Source organism: Heteronotia binoei, chromosome 1 (genome assembly GCF_032191835.1).
Source record: "Heteronotia binoei isolate CCM8104 ecotype False Entrance Well chromosome 1, APGP_CSIRO_Hbin_v1, whole genome shotgun sequence".
In the NCBI taxonomy this organism is placed as follows: domain Eukaryota; kingdom Metazoa; phylum Chordata; class Lepidosauria; order Squamata; family Gekkonidae; genus Heteronotia; species Heteronotia binoei.
Window position 1 is genome coordinate 175093162 of NC_083223.1, and position 25696 is coordinate 175118857.

Consider the following 25696-nt stretch of genomic DNA (forward strand, 5'->3'; position numbering starts at 1 on the left):
AGGCCTTTTTTTTTAGCAGAAATGTAAGGAAAAAGGCATCTCAGCAATAGGCGTGTATAGAGACTTTAAAAAAAATAAAGCTGGGAATCCAAAAGACCTCCTAAACCTATTGTTACAGCATTCTGGCGGTATATTATACTTTAGTGCCATTTTTAGGAGAGGCACTGTGACACCACTGAAGATACCACCCTTTCTTGAAAATTTCCCTCTTCCACTGTAAATAGGATGTAACTGATAAAGCAGTTAAGAAGAAGAAGAAGAATTGCAGATTTATACCCCGCCTTTCTTCCTGAATCAGAGACTCAGAGCTACTTACTACCGGTGGTTCACTTATCTAAGTGGATAGTTTTTATACTATTTCAAAATACTGTGCAACAAAGTATCAAAACAAAGTAAAGTTTGCATTTATATAACATTATTGTATGGAATTAGACATAGAGCGTTAGATTTGTAATATGTACAAGTATCTTGTCCCAGAAATATTTTAACTCTTCATCATAACTTTAGCCTGGGCTTTTTTGGTAGAAAAAGCCCAGCAGGAACTAATTTGCATATTAGGCCACACCCCCTGACACCAAGCTAGCTGGAACTGCGTTTCTGTTTAAAACAAATAAAAAAAGCCCTGACTTTAGTCAACATAACTTATACCATTTTCCTCTCATTTTATCTCCACAATGTTATTTGGTAGGTTACACTGAGAGTATGTTACTGGCCCAAGGTCACCCAATAAGCTTTCAAGACAGAGAGAGGATTCAAAACCAGGTCTTTCAAATCCTAATCTTCACTCTAACCATCATGCTAGGTCTGGATCTATATCTGTACTAGCAAAATAGTAAGATTAAGAATGATGTTCGTGCTCTTCAGTTGAAATAAATAAGTCTTATTTGACTAATTACATTTTAGTCCTACCAGTTTTTTCAAGAAGTTCAGGGTAACTCACTGACAAGAACACTCAGTAAACTACATAACTGAATGGAGATTTCTAGCCACTATATGATTTATTTCAGTGGATCTGTGGATCATTACTGAAGATTCTGTTACAGAATATTGAACATTCCTTATATAATATAATTATATTAACATGAATTTACTCTTTATTAATTTTTTAAAATTTGCTGTGCTTTAATTTTAAAGATATTGATGAATGCTCAATTCCACATACTTGTCCAGATGCACAGTGCATTAATACTCCTGGTTCTTACCAATGTGTCCCTTGCAGAGATGGGTTCAGAGGCTGGAATGGAAAGTGTCATGGTAAGTATTTCATATACTTTCATTTAATTTGTGTTTTCTTTGATGCTGTGAGTGGAAGGTACCTAGGAGTTGATTGAAAATGTTTATATAATAGGTTCCTAATTTGTAACTAACATAATTTAAGGAGTGACTATTTCCAGGTAATTACTTGCCTCCCTTAATGCTGCCTAACTACGGTGAGAACAAAATTTTAAGAGCCTCAAAGGAGCAAGAGAAGAGGAAAGACTGAGTGCACAGTCCATTGCTTTAGTAAGAAATAGGCTGCCACTTTATTCAACACAGCATTCACTCAATAAAGATCGCTGGGCATAAAGATCGCTGGTAAATGGCAGGAGGACATGAGGGGCAGCCATCAGAAATAGTGTGATGCCTCTCTAGGAATCATCAAAATTCCTGACATTAGTTCTGGGTATTCCCCAAAAGACCAAACTCAACAGATATGGAACAAGAATAAACAGGACCCCTGAACTGAAAAAATCTTGGTGATCCACCCATTGCTATGACACTGTGAAGGGGTGATGAATCATCAAAGAAAATACAATTTATAAACTGTAATCAGCCATATATTGTCCACCTATATATGGTCCAGAGAGGTTTCTTTTCCCCTCCAGATTTTTTGTGCCTATTCAGGTAAAAAGAAAGTACTTGAATGGCCTCACACAATGTTATCTGTCACATAGTGAAACTGAAATCTGAAGAGATATATGAAAGTGCTGTATTGAGGTCCAAAAAATACATTTGCAAATTCTGTAACAAACCTGAAAGTGATTCAGAATTTGGCTTACAAAAGCATCGTGATAAACATCAAGTAAGGTCATATCCCTGAGACCTGTTTTTATGACCTGGATCTTTCCCACTTGTTTTCCTTTTTAATTTTTCTCATTTATTCAGAGTTTTCCATTTCTTAAAGGCAGTGGGCCACTCATTTTGAAGCTGACAGGGAGTATCATGTTTTCTATATTAAAATACATAGAATAATGAAGCTCTTGCTTGAGTGCATTTTTTGCATGCACACAGCCATCTTCCTGGAAATGGATAGGAAATTTTTGCACGTGGGAAACCAGGATAAGGGTGAATACAGTTATCTTCAGAGGTAATTCAGAGTAATTGAATATGCTCCAATCGTGATTTAATTGTGATTCATAATTGAAGTAAAATACTGTCATAGTAGACATCTACTCTATCACACTCTCCCCAGTCTTGATAGATGTCTATAATGCTGCTTTAAGCACTGGTGTGATTCCTGATTCTTGGAAGAGGGCCAAAATTATGGTATTATTAAAGAGACCCAACTGACCCTAAGTCTTGTAGACCAATCTCTTTGCTCAACTCTGATTATAAAAATTTTACTGCTATATTGTCATCTAAATTTCAAGCCCTATATGGCCAGGGTCCTGCATACCTTAGGGACCGCCTTTCCCTGCACATGCCCCAGTGAGCACTTCGGTCCAGGTCTCAAAACCTGTTGACAGTTCCCAGCATCAGAGAAGCAAAGCTCGAAACAATGAGAGCCAGGGCTTTTTCCATTGCTGCCCCCTAGCTGGTGGAATGAGTTGCTGGAGGAGGTTAGGGCCCTGTGAGAGCTCTTACAGTTCCTGTCAAGCATACATATTTCTAAGTACAATGGTGGGTTCTTAGACAGAAAGGAGGCTGCTAGTATCCACCACCTCCCTCCCTTTTTCCAAAGGTTGGGCAAATAGTAAATCCATCTAGCCCAAGGATGTTTACGCTGCAGCCTGGCTGTGAGGTGCCTCTCCTCCACATTCACGCAGACAGTTCTTATCAGGTCTGGAAGAAGTGTGAGAAACGGAGATGTTTTTAATAACTTAAATTCCTTAGTAGTAAACTAGATACTATGTACTAACCTTTGAACCCGTGCCTCAAAATGCATCTGTGTTTTATCCTTTGAAGTAATCCTATATGGTAACAGTGTAATCATGTATATGTCATTACTTCCAAGGATTCTGTCCTTGGTAAAGCTTCAAAGTTTCTACAATAAAGCAACTTTTGATTTAACAAGAAAAGACTGATTATTGAGAAATATCGATGCTTGACAGTTCCGCAGGGCCTGCAAAACAGTACTCTTCTGCCAGGCATTTACATGAATGGTAACATCTGCAGCAATGGGACTGGCCCATAAGAACATCACCAATGGCCTACTTTACTATGTTACGGTGATCCTGAGACCTCTGAGTATAGCTAACCACCAGAATTTAAATCGCTGCCTGAAATTATGATAGAAGCACATGCAAATGTTTTAAATTGTTTTTATGTTTTTATTGTATCGGTCACATTAATGTGTTTGTGTCGACCTTTGGTTTGTGAGCCACCCTAAGCCTGCCATTCGTGATTATATAAACTTGGACCAAGCAGGTTTTATACCTAATTGGGACATGACAGACAATATAAGGAAGACATTAGATATAATTCACTATTCTAAGCAATTTAATCTTGAAGATACATGTATTCTGTCGCCAGATGTCGAGAAGGCATTTGACATGGTGGAACCTTTGTATATTCTTTCTTTATTACAAATTATGCAGTTCGGAGAGAAGTTAGAAATATTATTAAATATTTATATTCTACTTCATTTGCATATCTTTATTTTAATGGATGCTTTCGAAAGACTTTAGGTTGAATAGGGGCACTCGACAGGGTTGTCCCTTATCTCCATTAATTTTTGTCCTTGAGGTGCAGCCTCTGGCTAACATAATTAGAACAGATCCAGGTAATCCAGGTATTATTATTATTGGTGGTTGTCAGTTTAAAATTAGCCTTTTTGCAGATGATATGGTCTTATATGTGTCAAATCCACAATCTTTCCTTTCAGTGATATTTAAACATCTGAATACTTTTGCCATGATAGCGGGCTTGCAAATTAACCATTCAAAATCTTCATTATATCCTATCAATTTATTTTCAAAATTGGTCTCATATTAAATCCCATTATATTTTTTGTGGATCAGCTCTACATGGAGATATTTAGGAGTGAATGTTCCACTACAATTTAAGGATCTAATTTCTGCTAACCATTCATTGGTCAGTTCAACGATAAATAAATTACTACATCAGTGGAACAAACAGTTTTTTACCTTATTAGAATGAATAAATATTGTTAAAACATTTATTATGCCAAAGTTAATTTTTTATATAAGAGCAATTCCTATATTTCTTCCAAATGAATAACTAACAAAATAGCAAAAAGCTTTAAATAAATTTATCTGGTGTTTCCATAAACCACGCATTGGGTTTCGATCTTTAAGAAGGCAAGTGGACTCAGGTAGGCTAACTGTACCAGATGTTAAACTATACTATGACTCCATTATAGTATAACAAAGAATGAGGTTCTCCTGTAAAAAACAAAATTAGAAAAAGAACATTCTATGGTTTTGCCTTGGTTTGAGTACCTCCAGTTACAACATTTATGGTATACTCACAAATTTGTATTTCCTGTACATATATTACTCTCTGATGTAAAAAAAATATTATATTTTGATGCAACACCTATCAAAGGATTAATCAAGAGAATGTATAATATGCTGACTTGTCCAAAAAGTCCTTTTTTCATAATTATCAAAATGATTGGCATAAGGATCTAGATCAAGGGTGTCAAACATGTAGTTCAGGAGCCAAATCAGGCCTCCGAAGGGCTCCTATCAGACCCCTGAGTAATTGTCTGTCATCTGCTTCCTTCTCCCTATATCTTGCTTTCTTCTGCATAACAGCTTGCTTTGCAAGGCTTGCTCAATTGCACAGGAGCTGCAGAGCAAAACCTCTATTTTCTCCAGTGGCTGAGGCTCCTCCCTTGGGAAGGAAGGGGGGAGGAATAGCTTGGTTTGCCAGGCTCTCTCAATCACACAGCAGAGCTACTGAGCCAACTCTCTCTTCCTTTATTGGCTGAGGATCCCCCCCAGTCCCCTGGGGAAGGAAGGAAAAAGCCAGAGCTTCCTTGGCCCAGTTCCCTGAATCCCATAGGAGAAACACAAAGAAAGCATCTTTAAAACCAGTGAGTGCTAACGTTTTAAGTATGTTTTACGGTTTTTTTAAATATATATTTGGGTTTGTCTGTGTTCTTTATAAAATTTATATCTCTGCTGCCTAATCTTAAATAGATACATACCCAACATGGCCTGGTCCAACAAGGTCTCATTTATGTCAGATCTGGCCCTCATAATAAATGAGTTTGACACCCCTGATCTAGATGTATCTCTATCTGAAGTACAATGGTGTCGTATTTGGAGTACTGCTGTATACACATCACTGCTTTTAATATTAGGCCCCAAACATACAAGGTGATTTCTAGATGGTACCTAACCCCTGTTAACTCTCACACTCAATCCCTGGCCTGCCTCCACATTGTTGGAAAGGCTGTGGTTCTAGGGCTTGGTGGTCTTGTCCTGTGATTACCATTTTTTGGAAACAGGTGATTTAGAAAATTTTTAAGATCACAGGTATTAAGATTCCATTTTCCCCAAGTCTGATTCTTCTAAATCTATGGGAATCTGGTACTGCCTCAAAACAAGATAGAGAGCTTATAATGAATTTACTTATAGCAGCCAAAGTGGTCATCGCTTGTAAATGGAAAGATGTGCAGTCTCCCAATTTTCAGGCTTGGTATCTCAAAGTTTGGGATTATTTTACTATTGATAAGATCACTGATGAGGTGCAGTCTCGTGCTAAAACAGCTCAATAGAAGTCTGTAATGGAAAAGTGGTCGCCTTTTTTAAGAATTCATTTTACTAATTATTTAACTTAGATTTAATTTCTTGTGTTATTATCTATGTGTGGAATTTAAGTTGTATCATATTTTAAAGCTTTATGATTTTATGTAAGCTGTTTGAATTTTCAATGAAGAAAATTTTGAAATTTAAAAAAAAAATCTATCACACTTTATTATGGAGGAGGAGACATAGGATTGTAGGTTTTGGCAACAGCCACATATATAACCAATAACATGATTTTGGCCTCACTGAGACTAAATTAAATGCTGAATGTAATCCCTTCTTGTATGAAGGAAGCATGTGAAAGCTATGTGTTCCTTTCTGTACCTCATACTTCACTTCTGATGTTGTGTAGCTCCAACTCAGACATACACAATGAAACGCACATCAGAATAAAAGAATAATCGTGTATTCCAAAAACTTGTGGTCCTGTCCTTTTAGTCTGCCCCCATTACACAATATAGATTATTAACAAAACTGTTTTTTGCTGTTATAACTTCAAGAAAAATCTCCTCTTTGCTTTCATGTCTTGTCTTTTTTATATATATAAATGTGTATTATTATTTCTTAAGTTAACTTTTTCTGCAAAAAATTCAGCTAAAAGAAATTATATTTTCCTGTGTTGTCTGGAATTCTTGTATAAGGCTTTTAGATGTCTAGGCTAGGATTTTTTTTTTGTCATTGCTTACATTGGCTCTGGCTCTTGGCATTGTACCCTATGCTGTCTGCTTTCAGTGTTCAAGGCAAAAGGGATATTTAAAAATGACAGACAGAGCTGATATACTTGTCTTGATACAAAAAGCTGTTGTGTAAGTGCTGGTTGACGAATCCTGAGCAGCTTGCTCTTTCTTGTGACTTTAATCAGAAAAAGTTCCATTATCTGTCAGTTTACCCACCTATCTGCATATTTTCCTCCTTTACAGAACCTTTCATTTTCATTCCTATGAGAAACTTCTTTTAGCAGAGGAAACTTAAATGCATAGTGGGACAGTATATGATAAAACCTTTAAAGCTAAATTTTCAAAAGCTGGAAATTTCTTTGTCCGACCTCTAGTCTTGTTTGGGCTGGACTGCACATTGTCTTATGCAGAGGTTACTTGAAATGGGGTCATATGGTACTTTCACCACACCAGTTTCCTAAAAGAAAGTGCTGTTTTCTGTGTGGGATCTTTTCCACATGATCGAGTTACTCCTGATTTTCTGAAATCAGTTTGGGCAGGGTTCTTCCACATGTCTGCTGTCTCTGTGCATTTTTACAGTTATGGAGTAAGTTTATTTTCTTCAGCACATGGGTGAGGATATTCAAGGGAGGGTGCTGTCCTCATTGGTGTGATTATTGGTGGAGTCACAGTACCACTCTTATTTAAAAAAAAAAAACTGCCCTAAAAACAATGTAATGCTGTAGTGCTGTGATGATAGTTTATGCAGGTTTCCTGAATTCCCAGCTTTCATTTTTTTTAAAGTCTCTGATCTCTTCCCTTGTGGAGATTTGCTTTTTTTCCTTATATCCATCAAGGAGAGACTTACTTTTTTTAAAAAAAAAATGAAATCTGGGGATTCAGTTTTATAATGATACTTTAGGGCCTTTTAAACAAAATGAAACAACTGCCTGGGATGGGGAAAGGGAGTGGACAAAGTCCAGTCATCGAAAGTGGGCTGGAGGTGGGTGGGACAAAGAAAATTCATAGAAACATTGCGCAGTAAGAGAAAGCCAACTCAAAATGCGCTTCCTGGAAAACCAGAAAAAGCCAATTTAAAAAGCCAGAAAAAAAGGTAAAAACAAAAAAGAAGGGGAAAAGAAAGGGAAAAAAAGGGCGAAAACCAGGGAATAAACTGAAGAGGGAAAACATGTGGGAAAGCTTGCCAGTATGGGATCCTAGCTAAAGAGGAGGCATCAGGCATCACTTTAGACAATGCCATAGAGGCAAACACAAAAACAATTTCCACACAAGTGCAAACTTATAACTGTTTATAATTAAATCATAAACAGTTATACTGCAAACCTATAACTGTTTATGATTAAATTGCATTGTTTTATTGATATATGTTTTAATTGTTATTTATACTGTTTTTATAATGTTGTTATCTGCCCTGAGCCCTTTCTGGGATAGGGTGGAATATAAATAGTTTAAATAAACAAACAAACCTCCACATCAGCATTCTTAAATAACTGAAGTTTGTAAAACTTTCTGCTCAACTTTTTGCCTCCCAGGAATAGATCTCAATTTAGTGCCCCATTACCTCACATTTTCTGAATCCACTTTTCCCATGATTTTTTTTCCTCTTAGGATCTGACCTTACAGTTTTTCAGTGAGGAATTCCTGATTTAGAATTGTGTTCCCTGCCGCCCTTTTGTGTTACCAGTGTCATGTGTTCATACTGCCCTTCCCCCCACCCATGTTGTCCCCTGAGCTATCCACTAATATTTTAAGTGTAATGTTGATTGCATTATGATTAAAATTTTCATTATAATATAGTAACATTATAACATTGGGTCAAAACGGGCAGCAAGGTTTCATATAGCCTTCTCTCTACAATTACCTATCCACTAAGTTGTTTTCCTTTTGGGGGATACATTTTGTCACCTCATACTTGTATTGTTTCTCCCCTCCCCCTTTCTTCCCCTATACCTCCAAGTGTGTTTTCAATGACCATTCGGTCTTTTAATGGAATTATATAATTGATTTGATAATCATGGAAACTCAACATGCTTCATAATAGTTGAATAACACTGTTATGAACTGGTGTGTCTAGTTCAACGATCTTGAATGGAATGCTATTTTTGTTAGGATTTTGTGGGAATCTTTGTTGGCCATTTTCTAGTTGGCGACTAAGGAGGAGTGGGAGACCTTTTAAATAGCAGCGACCATGGTGCTCCCCACAATACATCCATCCTTTTTGCAATGTTATAATTACTGCATATGCACAAAAAGGGAGGTTCCATTGCTAACAAAGTACATAACAACGCATTTAGTGTGCATCATAATTATTTAATATTGTTTTGAACTGGTGCTTCCAGTTTGACGATGAGGAGCGGGGGACCTTTGAAATGGCAACCAGCCCTGTAGCCAGGAATTTTTTTCTTGGGGAGGCTGGCATGGAGCAGTTTAGCACAGTGAAGCTTACTTCTGAGGAAACCTGCTAAGTGGATTGGACTGTGCAGAGGAATGGAGAAGCTGCTCTTGTTTTGTTTTGACCAAGCAGCCATGTTTTTCCAGGTCAGGGCTAATCCTTTAGAAATCCTCAGCCAGGCAATGAAATTGTCGGTTTTCACACCTTCAGCTATAAGCTGTCAGCTAGCAGGGAAATTAAAACAGCTTTAACCTACAAAAAGGTTTTTCCCTTCAGTCTCTCTATCTGTCCTACCAGAGCAGACAGGGCACAATCAATCTTCTGGCCAGACTGGACAAATTGGAGAGGGTGCATTGCCTGGTGAAAGCCCTCTCATAGCTATGGGCCTGGCAGCAACCATGCTGTCCCCCATGATATATCCAGCCTCTTTTACAATGTCATGATGTTATAACACTACTGCACATGCAGAAGAAAAAGTTGGTTCCATCACTGATGAAGTACATGATGATACAGTCATACAACCCTTTGTTGTCAAGTTTATTAGCCAAAGGCCATCATTTTTTAAGTAACAATTCAGAATTACAAAAATTGAACAACAGCCAGGCACACAAACAGTATAAAAGACAAACATTAAGCTATCTACATATTTATGTACATTTAAAAATTTAGTAGATAAATCTATCCTAAAAAAGACATAGTTATTCAATCAGCCAACCTCAGTATATGCTTTAAAATATATCTAAACAATCAGTAAAAATTACAGCTCTTTTTAGTGTATATAATATAAAATATATAGAATTCAAATACCATATATTATTATAGGATACTACTTATCTAGGGTTAGCTAGATTTTCCTCCTATTAATAGCCATCCAGTCATATTTTGCAATTTTAATTTCCCTGTTCCTATTGCTAACATTATTAAAAGATATTCCCTTCTATTTTTGCCCAGTGGGCTATCAATTAGGTGTTTAATATATATTTCCTTGATACGCTCATATATTTTAAATCAAAGAGAACATACACTGGCCACACAATCGCTTTTCAAAGGAAATGCAGAATATATGGGGAGGGTTGAATCCGAATTCAGTAAAATATTCCCCTGAAATAAGTGCCCTTTTGAGGAAGGGATGTTGCAAAGTTGGAGCATCAGCTGGGGATTCAACTTGCTGGAAAAGAGCAGCTGTACTGAGGTGTGGAAAAGGTTTAGGTGTAAATTTAACAGAATATTCTTTTATTCTCTGTACTTTCTTCCATCAGCATCAGTACTTGTAAAAACAAATAAACAAGTAATATTCCAAGAAAGACCCTCAAATCATATAAATTAAATAACCTATTAGCATTTGTAGCTGTTTACATTTTTACATTCATTATTTTAAATGGGAGCTTTAGACGCACACAGTTTCCAATTTTATACATTAGGAAAACATTTGTAATCTTTCTATACTTCAAATTAATCTATAATGTATGCTGGGTATCTGTAATGTATGTAGCCCCAGGACCAGATGCCAATTTGTAAAAGGAAACTGTGTGGTCACTGCAGTATGAGGAGCTGTGCCTGGCACATGCTGCCAATGCAGGCTCTTTCGGGTACCCCTCCTTCCCTCACTTTATTTTGTTATTTTGCAGTTGTTTTGATTGTTATTTGGGCTTGCCACAGCTTGATGGCAGTTTCAGGCACTGAGCCAGATCCATCTGGAAAGAGGCTGTGCCTGCATCCCCGGGGACCCCCTTAAGGGGTCTTGGGGATTGAACCATATAGTTGCAAGCCCAGCTCAGGGGCAGTTGCCAGGCTTCACTTACAGGATTCCAACCATAGGCTTGTGCCTTTGTGGGACCATGTGCTTTGCACTCCAGGTTCCCCCAGCAGGTGGGCTGGGGAAGGATTCATCAGCTGACAAGTAGGTCACTCAATGTTTGGATCCATGCCTCATGCTGCGCTAGTGTTCCATCTGTCGTAATCAATAAAGCTGTGGCCTAATCTACTCCAATTCTGGTTCTTTGTGTATTTTGTTCATTATTCTTTCCCCCTTCTCCCTTTTGGCTGCCCTTTGGACTACAATATCATTCCCCAAAGGACCAGATATGGTAGTTCAGGAGCACAATATAGATAGGTGGTGTAAAGGTGTGTGACTCTCCTCAAGGACTGTGCTTTAAAAAGTTAATAAAAGCTTTGAGCATTGTTATACATAAGCCTACATCAGCTTTAATGTATATTCTTTATATTGACAGATATAAATGAATGTCAGTACAGCAGTCTCTGCACAAATGGGCAGTGTGAAAACCTTGAAGGTTCTTTCAGATGCCTTTGCAGCCAAGGTTATCAACTGTCCCAAGCAGGAGATCAATGTGAAGGTAGGAATGTGATGACTGTTTCCTAAATAATATATCTGTTTACCAAGAAGTTAAAAAATAATCCAGTCTACTAAATATGGACATTCAAAGTATGGCAACTGTGTTCCTCACTAGCAATTGAATCCATTGACTTCAGTGTAACTGAGTTAGGCTTACACTGTTACTTGGTGGCATTATAGAAATTACCTAAACCACTTGTAATATGGTGTTGTTTGGGGGGCATTTTTAGAAATGGAATTCTTCAGAGTGGCATTCTTAAAAAATAATAGGGGTGAAGTTGTAATGTCTGTAAAAATTGGCATAGTTGCATTGTTTAGTATGCATAGTATTGTAGTATTTTATTACCTTGTTTTCTAATTCTTTAATTAGAGTTACTGTTTGATCTTCATCGTAGTCTCTGTGCAGTCCCACTAATGGGTTTTCCACCTGGAACGAACCCAACCTCGGAGAATTTAAAGCTAGCCTAGGCATTTATTTTGGCACGCATTCCCTCTCGTCCTGGGGAGCAGGCATCCACTGCGCATGCCTGGAGCGAGGGGGAGGCGCTCCACCCACCCAGTTTCTTTCTAACTGCTGCTCGGAATAGTCTCACCTCGTTGCGTCTCCTCAACTTCATCTAGCCTTATTTGCTTTCTTCTCCAAATACCTGCTTCTTCGACGTCTTCTTCTTTTTCAGCTTCCACTGGTATCGTAAAAAAAGAAGAAGAAAAACTTTATCTTCTTTGACTATCGTTCTGTCTCCTCCCCCCCCCCCAGGCGTATGGAAGGGAAGGATCCTAAAATGACTTTCAAAAAGTGTACTCGGTGTGGGACCAAAATCCCCTCAACAGACGGACAATCTCTGTGCTTATTTTGTTTGGGGGAGGCCCACAGGACCGACACTTGTACTCATTGTAGCCAATTTGGAAAGCAGGCCAGAAAAAATCGTGCTGCTAGACTGAAGAGCCATCTCTTAGAGTCTTCTTTGTGGCCTGTGATGTCCCATGCTTCTGGGTCCCAAAACTCACCACCTTTCCTGACTCTGCAAAGGGACATGGTCAAACCGGCAGCTTCTGTGGCATTGGCTCCCAGTAAGCCTAAGTCCAGGAAACACACAAAGAAGTCGGACGACTCCAAGAAAAAACACCGCTTGGAATCTTCGTCGAAACGACATTCGGAGTCGAAATCTACATCGAAGTTGACTTCAAAGAGTCACTTGGACCCGAGACCATTGGATACTATGACCTTGCATCCGACGACCTCCACTTCGGTATCGATATCCACAGCACCGACCATTCCACCCGAACTCTCGATCCCTACTGATGTTATTACCGACGAGGTCATCTGTATTTGGTCCCGATCACCGTCTATCCACGAGTCCTTGCCCGAAGACATCATGGCCACGGAGTCTATGGAACCATCACCTCGCCCCCAAGCTCAACAAGCCAACCTCCTTGGGATGCATTCATTCCGTGAGATATCAGCACCAAGTACATTCAAAGATTCTGCTGTCTCCTCACTCCATCGGGAGTCCCCAGCTCGTCGATACCTTGAACTGTCTCCAAGTTGGCATAGGGATTGCTATTATTATTATAGCCTGTCCAGATCCAGATCTCCATCTCCATATTGACGTCATCGATATTACAGACTCTCTAGATCACCATCTGTGGAACATCGACCTTGGTACCTTGAGGAATTCCACCAACCTCAGTACCGTGAGGAAACTCATCAGTACAGGCACATTGAACCTCGATACCATGAAGATGCACACCGTAATCAGTACCATGAGGAGTCTTACTATCGACCCCAACATTTCAGCCAGGAACCGAAGCAAACATCACTGGCTCCTTCAACATCTGCTTGTTCGGCTCCATCGAAGCAGCAAACACTACAACCTGACCAACCTACCCTCACAAGTAAGGCCTTACCATTGTCTACACCTACAAATGACCGACCTACGACTCCCATGGATGCTCCAGAAGATTCCGAAGCCGAGCACTCGGAGTCCTCACAGTCAGTCTCGTCACCAACATCACCTACGTTGGACATTACCAAGCCAGCTGACCTCTCTCCATCTGAGGGATCCAAAGCATACTTGGACCTGCTTACAAACATGGCAAATGCCCTCAATATAAAACTTACCACAGACTTACCGAGAGTATCAGATGTGGTCCATGGCCTGGTCCATGCGGACTTACCTGCAGGGTCCTTTCTACCAATGCTACCCGTTCACTTGGAAGGACTAAAGGAGGCTTGGGACAAGCCTGCATCGGTACCACCTCCGTCTAAGAGGATTGAATCCTTATATAAGATACATGCACCGGATTCAAAAATTTTATTTAATCACCCTGCACCCAATTCTATGATTGTGCATTCCTCTTCAAAGTCAAAACAAACACGTCATCCTGTCCCACCTGAGAAAGAGGGAAAGAAGTTGGGCACCTTGGGAAGAAAACGTTACTTCGTCTCGACTGCCACTTCCAAGATCCATAATTATTTGGCTTACTTTTCGGCGTATACCTTTAATTTAACATCTCAACTCAATACACTGGTTCCGTCTTTACCTGACCCTGCAAAGAAGCAAGCATCACAAATATTGCAAGAGCTCTCCTGAGTAAGCAAACAACAGATTAACTCAGTCCGCCATGCTGTTGCTTGTTCTTCTAGAACCATGGCCACCTCCATTGTCTTACGTCGGCACGCCTGGCTCCGCTCTTCGTCACTACAGCCTGACATTAAATTCAAAATTGAAGACCTCCCCTTTGATGGTCAAGGTCTTTTAAATGCGACTACTGACGACATTCTAACTACAGTTGATGACAGCAGGAAGAGAGCCAAGATATTAGGGATCAGTCAGCAACAGCCTCAAACCAACAGACAAAGAGGCTGGAAACCATCCTTCTACAAACGCCCCTGTTCACCCAGACAAGTTGACTACTGGAAACACAAAGCTCCACCAGCTAAGCAACCATTCCATCAGCAATCTTGATCACAGCCTACTAAGAAGATGACTCCTGCTCCAAAACAGTCTCTTTGACTTTCTGGTACCACCTCCATCTCTACCACACCGTCTCCATACAACAAGACTGCTTCCTTTTACCCCATGTGGGAATCCATAACATCGGATTCATGGGTCCTGGCAATCATCCACAGGAGTTACACCACAGAGTTCGATTTACCCCCGAGGCACCATCGCTTTATACGTACCCCTCCTTCTCTACCTCTCCAGGAAGAGATCGTTGCCTTGCTGGCCAAGGCAGCCATAGAACCAGTCCCACCACAATTCCATCGCACAGGGTTCTATTCCCGATACTTCCTGGTTCCAAAGAAAGATGGAGGACAGCGTCCAATACTGGACCTCTGCAAACTCAACCACCATATCCGGTATAAAAATTCTTTCATGATCACCCTGCAGTCTGTTCTCCCATTGATTCCCAAAGATGCTTGGATGGCACTCAAGATGCCTATTTCCACCTTACCATCAACGATTGCCACAGAAGATTGCTGAGGTTCGCTGTCGGGAACCAACATTATCAGTTCCGCGCCCTCCCCTTTGGCCTATCGACAGCGCCAAGAGTCTTCACGAAGTGTATGGTGGTGGCGACGGCGTCACTTTGCCAATGAAAAATCTCCATATATCCCTACATAGATGATTGGCTCATTGTGGCTCAATCCCAAGAGCAACTTCAACAGGGCATTTCCACTACTCTAGCACTTCTATCCTCACTGGGCCTTCAAGTCAACCTTCAAAAGTCCAACCTTGTCCCAACACAAGACATCCAATTCATAGGCGCACGCCTATCAATGGTATCCCACAAGGCCTACCTTCCTGCAGACAGGGTTCACAATATCCAGTCTCTGGCCACTATCATCATATCTCATCCTACCCAGACAGCTCTCATCTTTCAGTGCAAGCTGGGTCTTATGGCGGCCACGACTTCTGTCCTCTTCCAGCACTGGAATGGTGGACAATAGGACATCACCTTTTGGCGGGGATGCCATTCATAAGATCACCTCTGTCAGCCATTGTCACAACAGATGCCTCAAGGTGGGGTTGGGGAGCCCACTTCGGCACACTGATGGTTCAAGGGCAGTGGACAGCCTACGAAAAATCCCTCCATATCAACTGCCTGGAGCTGTTGGCAGTCCACAGAGCACTTAAGTCATTCCTACCATCTCTTCACGGTCTACACGTCCAGGTCACCTCAGACAACGTCGCAACTGTGTTTTATATCAACCGGCAGGGGAGCACTGCATCTGTCCGTCTATGCGAATGAGCTTTAGACCTCTGGCATTGGAGCATTGCTCACAACATATATCTAACAGCTGTCCATTTGCCGGGAATTCAAAATACCCAAGCAGATACACTAAGTCGCCAACTCATGAATGACCACGAATGGACCCTCAAACAATGCTACCTCCAACCAGTTTTCAAAATGTTCGGAATTCCGGTCATAGATGTGTTTGCCTCCCCGGACAATGCCCAATACCCACACTTCTATACCCAGGGCCCTCCATCAACTCATTCTGCAGGAGATGCTTTCCTCCATCAGTGGGAGGGACCACTACACTATCTCTTTCCACCCATTCCACTGATAACGAGAACACTTCAAAAAATCAAATCGGACCGGACCAATTGTATCCTAGTCACACCCTGGTGGCCCCGCCAACCATGGTTCACCACACTCCTCCTTCTCTCCAACAGTGTATTTCATCACTTCCTTCAAACTCGGGACCTCATTTCGCAACAAGACGGCAAGGTCCTACATCACGATCCGGGACGTCTGCGACTGACTGCCTGGAGAATCAGTTTCTAGAATTTCCTACAGAAGTCCGACATATTATATTAAATGCAAGAAAACCATCCACTAGAAAGTCTTACTCTCAAAAATGGAAGCGTTTTGCAGAGTATGCTGCTCAACACAATTTCCTTCCTACATCGTCCTCTATAGCTTAGATCTTGTCATACACCTTGTTACTTTCTAACTCAGGCCTGGCTTACTCCACTATTTCAGCCCTTCACCCGCATATTGGAGGACGCACTGTTTTTTCTCATCTTGCTGCAAGAGCCTTCCTAAAGGGCATTTTGCATCTACGACCCCCAGTTTGTCAACTACAACCTATGTGGAGTTTATCTCTTGTTCTGAGCCAACTAATGAAACCTCCCTTTGAACCAATGGCATCCATTCCATTGCACCTCTTATCATGGAAGACAGCACTACTAGCGGCACTTACATCTGGCAGAAGAGTTAGCGATGTTTGTGCTTTTCGGACAGACCCACTTTATACTGTCTTCCACCATGACAGAGTGGTTCTACGTCCTGACGCTACTTTCCTACCAAAGGTCGTTTCACCTTACCATCTGGGAAAGTCAACCACTCCACCCTCCTTTTTTCAGAAACCTAGTGATGCAGGCCAACGAACTTTACACAATCTTGACGTACGTCGGGCCCTTGTAAGGATTCTAGACTTCTTATAGCCTATGGAACCCCTAAACAAGGACACAAAATCTCTACCTAGAGATTCTCGAAGTGGATTGTGGCTGCTATTGCTTTATGCTACCAACTAGCTAAACAGCCCGTACCCGAACATTTGCGAGCTCATTCCACTTGAGCTCTTTCCACGTCCTCAGCCTTCTGTAAGGGCATACCAATGGAAGACATCTGTGCCTCTGCGGTCTGGTCTTCTACATCAACATTCGCCATGCACTACGCCTTAGACTTTCGTGCCCAGCAAGACGTGTCCTTTGGACAAGCTGTACTTCGCTCTGTCTTTGATTGAAGCCTACAGTCTCTTCTTCTGTAAGTACAATACTTTTGTACCTATATACATGCTTAACTCATGTTGTTCCTTTTCAGAACCAGCACCCGCCTCTGTGCACTTCAGCTTACCAGTCACCCATGTGTGGGACTGCATAGAGACCACGATAAAGATAAACAGGTTGCTAACCTGTAACTGATGATCTTCGAGTGGTCATCTGTGCAGTCACACACGCCTGCCCAACCTTCCCCGCTGCTGGTTTATACTCTACCTTATTAATAACTTTCTCTATACAGCGGCTAGAAGAAACTGGGTGGGTGGAGCGCCTCCCCCTCACTCCAGGCATGCGCAGTGGATGCCTGCTCCCCAGGACGAGAGGGAATGCATGACAAAATAAACGCCTAGGCTAGCTTTAAATTCTCCGAGGTCGAGTTCGTTCCAGGTGGAAAACCCATGTGTGTGACTGCACAGATGACCACTTGAAGATCATCAGTTACAGGTAAGCAACCTGTTTTTGTCTGTATCATACTGTCATGAACATATGAAGCTGCCTTATACTGAATCAGACCTTTGGTCCATCAAAGTCAGTATTGTCTTCTCAGACTGGCAGCAGCTCTCCAGGGTCTCAAGCTGAGGTTTTTCACACCTATTTGCCTGGACCCTTTTTGGGGGATGCCAGGGATTGAACCTGGGACCTTCTGCTTCCCAAGCAGATGCTCTACCACTGAGCCACAGTCCCTCCCCCGTCCCTGAGCCATGTTCCATCATTGCTATTTTTTAAAATGGTGAAGTCCACCTTGAGTTTCAGCAACAAGTAAATGTATTCTTAAAAAAGAAACATAAGGCCGATGTAAAAGGGAATTGAGATTTGCTTGAGCATGTGAGCCTTTGCTGTTCCGTTACACTTCATGATGTGCCGAAGTCTTCAGGAGAATGCATAAGAAAGGAGCTCCCTTGGCAGCTGCCAGCACCTTTCCTGGCATCCTCCAAGAGTTTTTAGAGAGTGGGTGGAGCCATGTAGAACTTTTTGAGTTTTTGATATACATAGTATAATACAAACAGTGGCCTTATTTAAAGTACTTAACATGTGCAAATAACGGGGTGATATTCTAAAAGAATAGCAAGACTTGACATCATTGGGCTAAACGCAATTGGGCTGTATGGCTGAAATGCACCAAGCTGGTACTTCAACTGAAGTCATTAGGTCTCCCCAATTTTAATAATTCAAGTTGAAGTCAATAATAACATCACTACATCCACTTTTGGTCGCTTCTCAAAAATCATTTATGTTCCTTTCAAAATCTGGTTGGAGGTGTGTTTTTTTTTGTTTTAAATAGTTTATTAAAATCTCAAAAGTAATACAAAAAATAAAATAAATTTTTAAAAATACACCTCAGATTACAAAACAAAACTAAAACAAAATTGAGCAAGACTGCAAAATAATACATACATAGTTTAGCCATACAGATAAATCATCAGACAATCAATAACAAATAGAATTCAAGTATCTCCTTGGTAATTTACAATATGACTTACAAGTTACATACTGAAAAAAGGGAAACAATTTCTCTTCAAAAATTGACTTATACAGTGGGATATCAGATGTAAGTATTTGTGATGCCAATTAATCTGAAACAAGGATATCCCATACTTTTATAAACCATTTTCTAACTATTGGAGCAGACCTTTTTCTTCCAGTATTGAGCTATTCCAATTTTTGCAGCAAGTATTAATGAAGCCACTAAATGTTGCCGCAATTTAGTATCTTCTGTATTTCCCCAAACATTTAAGAGTATGGACTCTGGAGAATTATGAATAGTAGCTCCAGCTATACAGTTAATGATTGACAGAACCTTTTTCCAGAAGCACTTTATAGTTGGGCATTGCCACCAGCAGTGCAAAAATGAACCAGGTGCCCCACATTGCTTCCTGCAATTCAGTGATTTTACTGACTTACAGTGATAGAGTTTTTGAGGAGTCATGCACCATCTTGAAAAGACTTTGTAATTTTGTAGTCTAATTTCTTACTGTACAGGTGTATGAGGAGCTCTCACTAGCCCTTCAGCACCACCTATCATTGTTACAAGTAATAATGCAGGTTTAAAAAGGCTGGGCTCATGTTAAGAGATAAGCAAGAAGAAGCATGTTTTCCCTTTTGTATAAGTACATTAGATGGCTGCAAAATGAAGACTGTTACTACCATATAAGGGTTTATTAGCTAGCTCAATATGTATGCTTTGTGAATCTGCAAAAACGCTTCAAAACAATGTTAATTTTTAAAGGCATTCTATTAAACAGAGCTTCTGCCTGAAATGTTGAATGCCTGCTATCCTATTTGTTGAAGGGAGCTTTAACTCTCAAAAGCTTATACACCCTAAATCTTTTGGTCTCTAAGATGTTTCTGGACTTGAATTTAGCTGTTCTGCTATGCTTGTTGTGCATAACCTCACTTCCTGACATTTTGTTGTTGGCTACTTCTCCCATGGCAGCCTTTTTGTAGTTGGCTCTGCTTCTCATTGCAGCCAACTGGTAGTTGGTTCCACCTCCTGTGGTAGCAATTTTGTGGTTGCACCTACCACCCTGCATCAGAATTCCAAAGGTGCTCACAGACTAGAAAGGTTGGGGACCCCAATCTCTGGTAACGGCCAGTCAGGGCAATTTGCAGGGCAGAATGCCCATGAAAACCTATGCAAGTCTCTCCTCTCTTTAAGTGGGACATGAGGGAAAGGCAAAGGCATGGACATCCTTCTTGTCCATCTCAGCCAAGCTGCCAAGCAGCAGAACAAAACTCTGCCATTTGGGATAGCCATTAGGATGCCCAGGAGCAGAAATCATCAAGTGCACCTCTGCAAGAGGATTGGCAGAGCCATGCACTCTGTGTAGGGGTAGGAGTGCAACACTAGCCACTGACCTGCATACCTTTTATTTCCCTGCTGGGCTTCATTTAGGTGACACTGGCAGAGTCTTGGAACCAAAGTTATAATGGAAAAGAAAGGAGGCCTAGGCATTGCCTACTTTGCTTTCTAAAGCAAATTCCATAAAATCCTGACTGCTCCTTAGGAGCTCCATGTGTCCACTTCAGAAGCTACTTAGTACTTACAGAAATGTTTCCATTTATGGATCCTGATTTCCTTAGAATAGTAGGTAGGCAAAAAGATATACCTATAGCATCTCGTACAGTTTTGGAGAGTGCATCCAGACAGGTTTCTAGCTGAGTTAGAGATGGCACTTTGGGTAACAATGATGTCTCTTCCTTGTCATGGATTTTTCACTATGAATGTAGACCAGGTCATTCAGTAGCAACATTTACCCCTTAGGTGTGTAACAAAAAGAGGGAATGTTCTCTCAACTTCTCTCACCTGTTCCAAACTTTTAATCTTGACTCCTGCCTTTGTTTCCCACTCCTGGCATGTACTTACATAATGTATTTGGGACCCAAAGAAAGTCCAGTGTTCTGATTCATCCTTTAGAAGAAGGTGACCATTTCAGAAACTGAAGTTTTTGAAGAAGAAGCATCCTTTAGATGCTTCACTGAGCTGGCCACTTCAGAAACTGAATTTGTTCCTTCCATTTCATGAACGATTCACTACAGACTTATACCAGAATGCTCTGTTTACTGAATCAGTAGCAACATCCTGTAGGAATGTATATTTGTGTGTTTTCTAATAAATCTTAAAAGATGCTTTCCTTCTGAAATTCAGTTGTTGTCATAGGCTAATTTTTAAAAAGTAAATACATGTTTTATATGGTTGATTTCTTTGATTTTTCAAGAGTAAAACTTTCTTATTTACAGATGTGGATGAATGTCTACTGCAGCGGCAGCTCTGTGCAGATGGACAATGCAGAAACATAGCTGGATCCTACAGATGTCTTTGTGGTCAAGGGTACCAATTGTCAACCACAAAAGACTATTGTGAAGGTATAAGTATATCTTCCACTGTGAACAGGTTTCCCATGATAATTCAAATACTATTTTTAAAAAATATTTTTTACATTTAAATATTAAATAGTATAATTGTACATATGTATAAATACATACATAGCTTCTACTACCTGTGAGTCATAAGAACATAAGAGAAGCCATGTTGGATGAGGCCCATCCAGTCCAACACCCTGTGTCACACAGTGGCAAAAAACCACGTGCCATCAGGAAGTCCACCAGCAGGGCCAGAACTCCAGAAGCCCCCCCCACACACACACACTGTTGTCCCCTAAGCACCAGGCATACAGAGAATCACTTCTCCAGACATACTGTTCCATCTATAGCTTGTGCTAATAGTCTCTGCTCTATATGTTTACCTAATCCCCTCTTGAAGCTGTCTGTTCTTGTAGCCACCACCACTTTCTGTTGGCAGTGAATTCCCCATGTTAATTACTCTTTGAGTGAATAAGTACTTCCTTTTTTCTGTTCTAAACATATTGCTCATTAATTGCATTGAATGCCCACCAAAGGGAGAAAAGTACTTCATTCACTACCTTCTTTATCCCATGCATAATTGTGTAAACCTCTATCATAGGGGTGGCCAACGGTAGCTCTCCAGATGTTTTTTGCCTACAACTCTCATCAGCCCGAGCCAGCATGGCCAATGGCTGGGGTTGATGGGAGTTGTAGGCAAAAAACATCTAGAGAGCTACCGTTGGCCACCCCTGCTCTATCATGTTACCCTCCTCAGTCGTCATTTCTCCAAGGTAAAGAGCCCTATCCTCTTTAACCTTTCTTCATAAAGGGTTTCCATCCCCTTAATCATTTTAGTTGCCCTTTTCTGCACTTTGTCCAATGCTGTAATATCTTTTTTGAGGTACAGTGACCAGAAGCGTGCACAGTACAGTACACAGAACAGTATACAGTACAGAACTATACACACTTTCCCAAATGTTAAGTGTGGTTATTCAAGTAACAAAAATAAGAAGGAGATTACAGAATAGCTCAGATTCCCCTAGAAACTGAAGCCTGGGTTAAATTTCTAAATGCGTCTCATTCAAAGTGGAAGAGTCACACAAAAACATTACGTTTTGTAATAGCTGCAAAGACACATGATAATATGTATGCATTAAACACATAATTTCTTCTTCATACACTCAGGAAAATAAAGTAGTTCCTCCTGATAGTGTGTTCAGTGCAGTTGTAATTGCTGTGTGGAATGTGGCTGATGACAGCCACAGACTCTAGTTTGGTATTTTCAGTGGTGCACAGTAGTACACAATAGTGTCTCCACCTGCCTTGTGGTGTATCATATTGTGAAAAATGTACTTGTTACCTTATAATTTTATTTCTTAGGAATCTGTGCACACTTTTCCGGCTATGCAAATTAAGTAATAATAAGCATTTTATTATTGAGTAATCCTTAGTAACACCTAACTGTTCAGGGTTTAATTGTTCTAAAGATTGCTGCTCAGTTTTCATTCCAGTCTTACTTTTCCAGGAAACAGTTATCATGATGTCTTGAAATTTTATCTTTGATGGCATGTTTGGACTTAGAAATGCAACCATTGTCCTTTTCTCCTTATCTATTTACAGAATGTGGAGATGCATTTATTGAATGACTGAATGGATAATGGCAATGATTTGTCCCTAGGTTAGGTTGCATTGTAGTAGTATGTTAGTGTATAAGTTTACCTCTCTGGGACTGGTGAATAACCAGAGAACCAAAGAAGATTAGGGCTATTATTTTAATGAATATTTCATAGTTTGTATTATGTATGAACAAGTGGAGACTTGTGAGGCATATCAGTATATAATCCATGATATGCTTGGACTCCTGTTCCTTCTCAGTTCCAGATAAAGAGGGGTAATTTACTCTGTACTATCTTAGTTCAATCAGTTTTGAAGTATTTCAAATTCTTGTTTATGGCCCCATTTCAGATATTAATGAATGCCAAGAAGACCATAATATTTGCCGTGGAGGAAACTGCATTAATACCAAAGGTTCTTATGAATGTACTTGTCCAAGTGGCTTCCATCTGATACCCTCCAGGGGTTGTCAAGGTACTGGAACATTAAATCATCGGTGGATGCTGAAAGGATGAAGCTGCCCTAGCCTTTTTAATAGTTTTATTCTGGGAAAAACTGAATGAGATATGGTTTATTTGAATCATAATAGAAGTCAGCCCTGCCATGCTGATAATAAAGGCACACACATTCAGTTTAACTTAAAAGCTCAAAATGATCATAGTTACAAAATTCTTATTTTCTACTTTCCATGCTAATTTCTGTGGGTGTTTGTTGGCTGTAACAATATACTTATGGATACTCACTGTCAATGGCTATAAGAAGCACATGTCAATCTTTATGTACTAGAGAAGGGTTTTTTGTTTTATTTATTTTTTTAGGAGAGGCACAGGCAAGTTGATTTTCCTGGTTGACATACTTAATGTTGTGCCAATCTTTAGGAACAGATCAGATTTTACTGCAGGCTTAGACTTCTGTCAGCTGTTACCATATATTATTTGTTTGACTTCATACATGTTACATGCTTTTTCACTGATGCTGTACGTAACTGATGTAAATATAAAGGTAGAAACTCCTAATAATGTATATTGTTTGAAAAAATATATAGGTCTCATGAACTTGACAGTTTTCCTGCATTTTCTTGCATTAATCTTGTGTTCCTCTTCTTCACAGACATCAATGAATGTGCGGGAACCAACCTCTGTTTACCCCATGGGGAATGTTTAAATACAGAAGGCTCTTTCCACTGTGTTTGTGAACAAGGTTTTACAGTTTCTGGAGATGGTCAGACATGTGAAGGTAAGGGTTAGATAAATGATAAAACAAGGAATTTAACTCTTTGCTCAGAGTATGGGGTGATGATGATTGATTGAAGACTAGTGACAACTCAGTAGATATAATGTACAAAAATACCTTTATAAAATATAGATGAAATCTATCCAGTAACCATGCTGTAAGTGTAGAATTGCCAATATTTTTGTATTATAAGAAGGAATTGAGAATTTTACCTCTTGGTAGCACATGACAGTGAAAATGGTTCTTGAGTTTATTAATTGAGTTTATTAATTAAATATGCATCTAGCTGTACAGTAGTCTCACTGTAAATGCAAGATTTGTAAATGCAAGGGCTCTCCTTCTTTGGAGGTTTTTAAACAGAGTCTGGATGGCCATCTGACAGTGATGCCGATCCTGTGAATCTAGGGGGGGGGGGCGGTATTTGTGAACTTCCTGCATTGTGCAGTGGGTTGGACTAGATGACCCTGGAAATCCCTTTCAACTCTATGATTCTAAGATTGCTAATAACCCTTAGTACCACATCATAGTGTATGTGCATTGTACGTTCTTCTGAATCAAATAAATTCCTTAATATTCTGCAAATATTAACATTTGTGATGTCAATATAATTTAAGTTATAAATGTATAGCACATAACTATAAAATTATTACATTTCCATAAATAAACTGCAAATTCTATAATCTCCTGACTATTATACACATATAGAATCTACAAATTGATTTTTAAAAGGAGTCAGACTTCAGATGATAACTTCCCTCACTCATCATACCCAGTAATAAGTTGCAGCCTCATTCCACAAGGGTTTTTACATAATTTCTTAATCTGCTGTGTTGACAGAAATGAATGTTTTGCTGTCCAAGGCAGGACAATAATTTGGACAGATGAACATCTGCACAATGTAAGTCGTTGAGTTTCTTCTGAAGGAAAAGAATGAGATAATTCTAGTGTAGTTCAGTCTTCTCTTTCAGTGCTCAGAATCATGGCACCACCACGTCCTTGTCAAAAGTCTCAAAGGTAGTCAAGAACAAAACATGAAGAACAAGGCAAAGGAAAAGAACTGAGTGATTTCTGTTCAGACATAGATCTGTAACCATTTGATGTAATATCCTTAATATGACAATGCATGAGATTTTATCTAGAAATCCCTGTGGCTTGAGCTGTGATGTGTTAAGGTCATCATATTTGTTTATGGACTTGCAGAAAAATCTAATCAGCTAACACATTCTTTCTAAAAGCAAAAAGAGGTATCACATTATTTTCGTATAATAGTTCACTGTACCCTGTTCCATTTGGAACAGAAGGAAATATGTTTCTTTGTTTCTTGTACAGACATAATTAACCTTTTAAAACTTTTTTCTTCAGAACACTAGAAAGTAAAACAGCACACATTATAAACCAAGAACAACACTGTTATACATCATCTTTGTTTATTAAATAGATGTAGACAAAATACTGCAATGAAAGTACACACCGCATATTTTGATTCTAAAACAAAAAATATGACAGTGGATATATTGAATTGGTTTTCTGAATAATACCTTACTAAACTGCTCCATCATAATAGACCTTATGGCCTTTCTCCTCAATTCAATTAAACCAACAGTCACACTAGCTATGTTTGTGGGAGATTTATAAATTACCTCCTTTATGGTACTTTTAAATGTTAAAAGCAGCTAGAGCAGGCCACTGAAAATGAATTTAGAATCAAGGAGATATTGGCTTTAAATGTCTAAGACAAAAGGTGAGATTGCGTTCCTGATGGCTGTTAGGAAAGGCCATAATGATTTAATGTTTGAGATTAATTTTACCTC

At 39.8% G+C, this 25696-nt stretch overlaps 1 protein-coding gene across 2 annotated transcripts in view; it reads left to right on the top strand.

Moving 5' to 3' along the window:
- Positions 1-25696, top strand: part of LOC132575862 (latent-transforming growth factor beta-binding protein 1-like) — a 368464-nt gene that overhangs the window by 208680 nt on the left and 134088 nt on the right. For both annotated transcript variants that reach the window (XM_060244552.1, XM_060244558.1), the window contains exons 13-17: positions 1135-1254; positions 11279-11401; positions 20934-21059; positions 23004-23126; positions 23763-23888. In XM_060244552.1, the coding sequence (XP_060100535.1) occupies positions 1135-1254; positions 11279-11401; positions 20934-21059; positions 23004-23126; positions 23763-23888 (618 nt within the window). The remainder of the gene's footprint in view (positions 1-1134; positions 1255-11278; positions 11402-20933; positions 21060-23003; positions 23127-23762; positions 23889-25696) is intronic.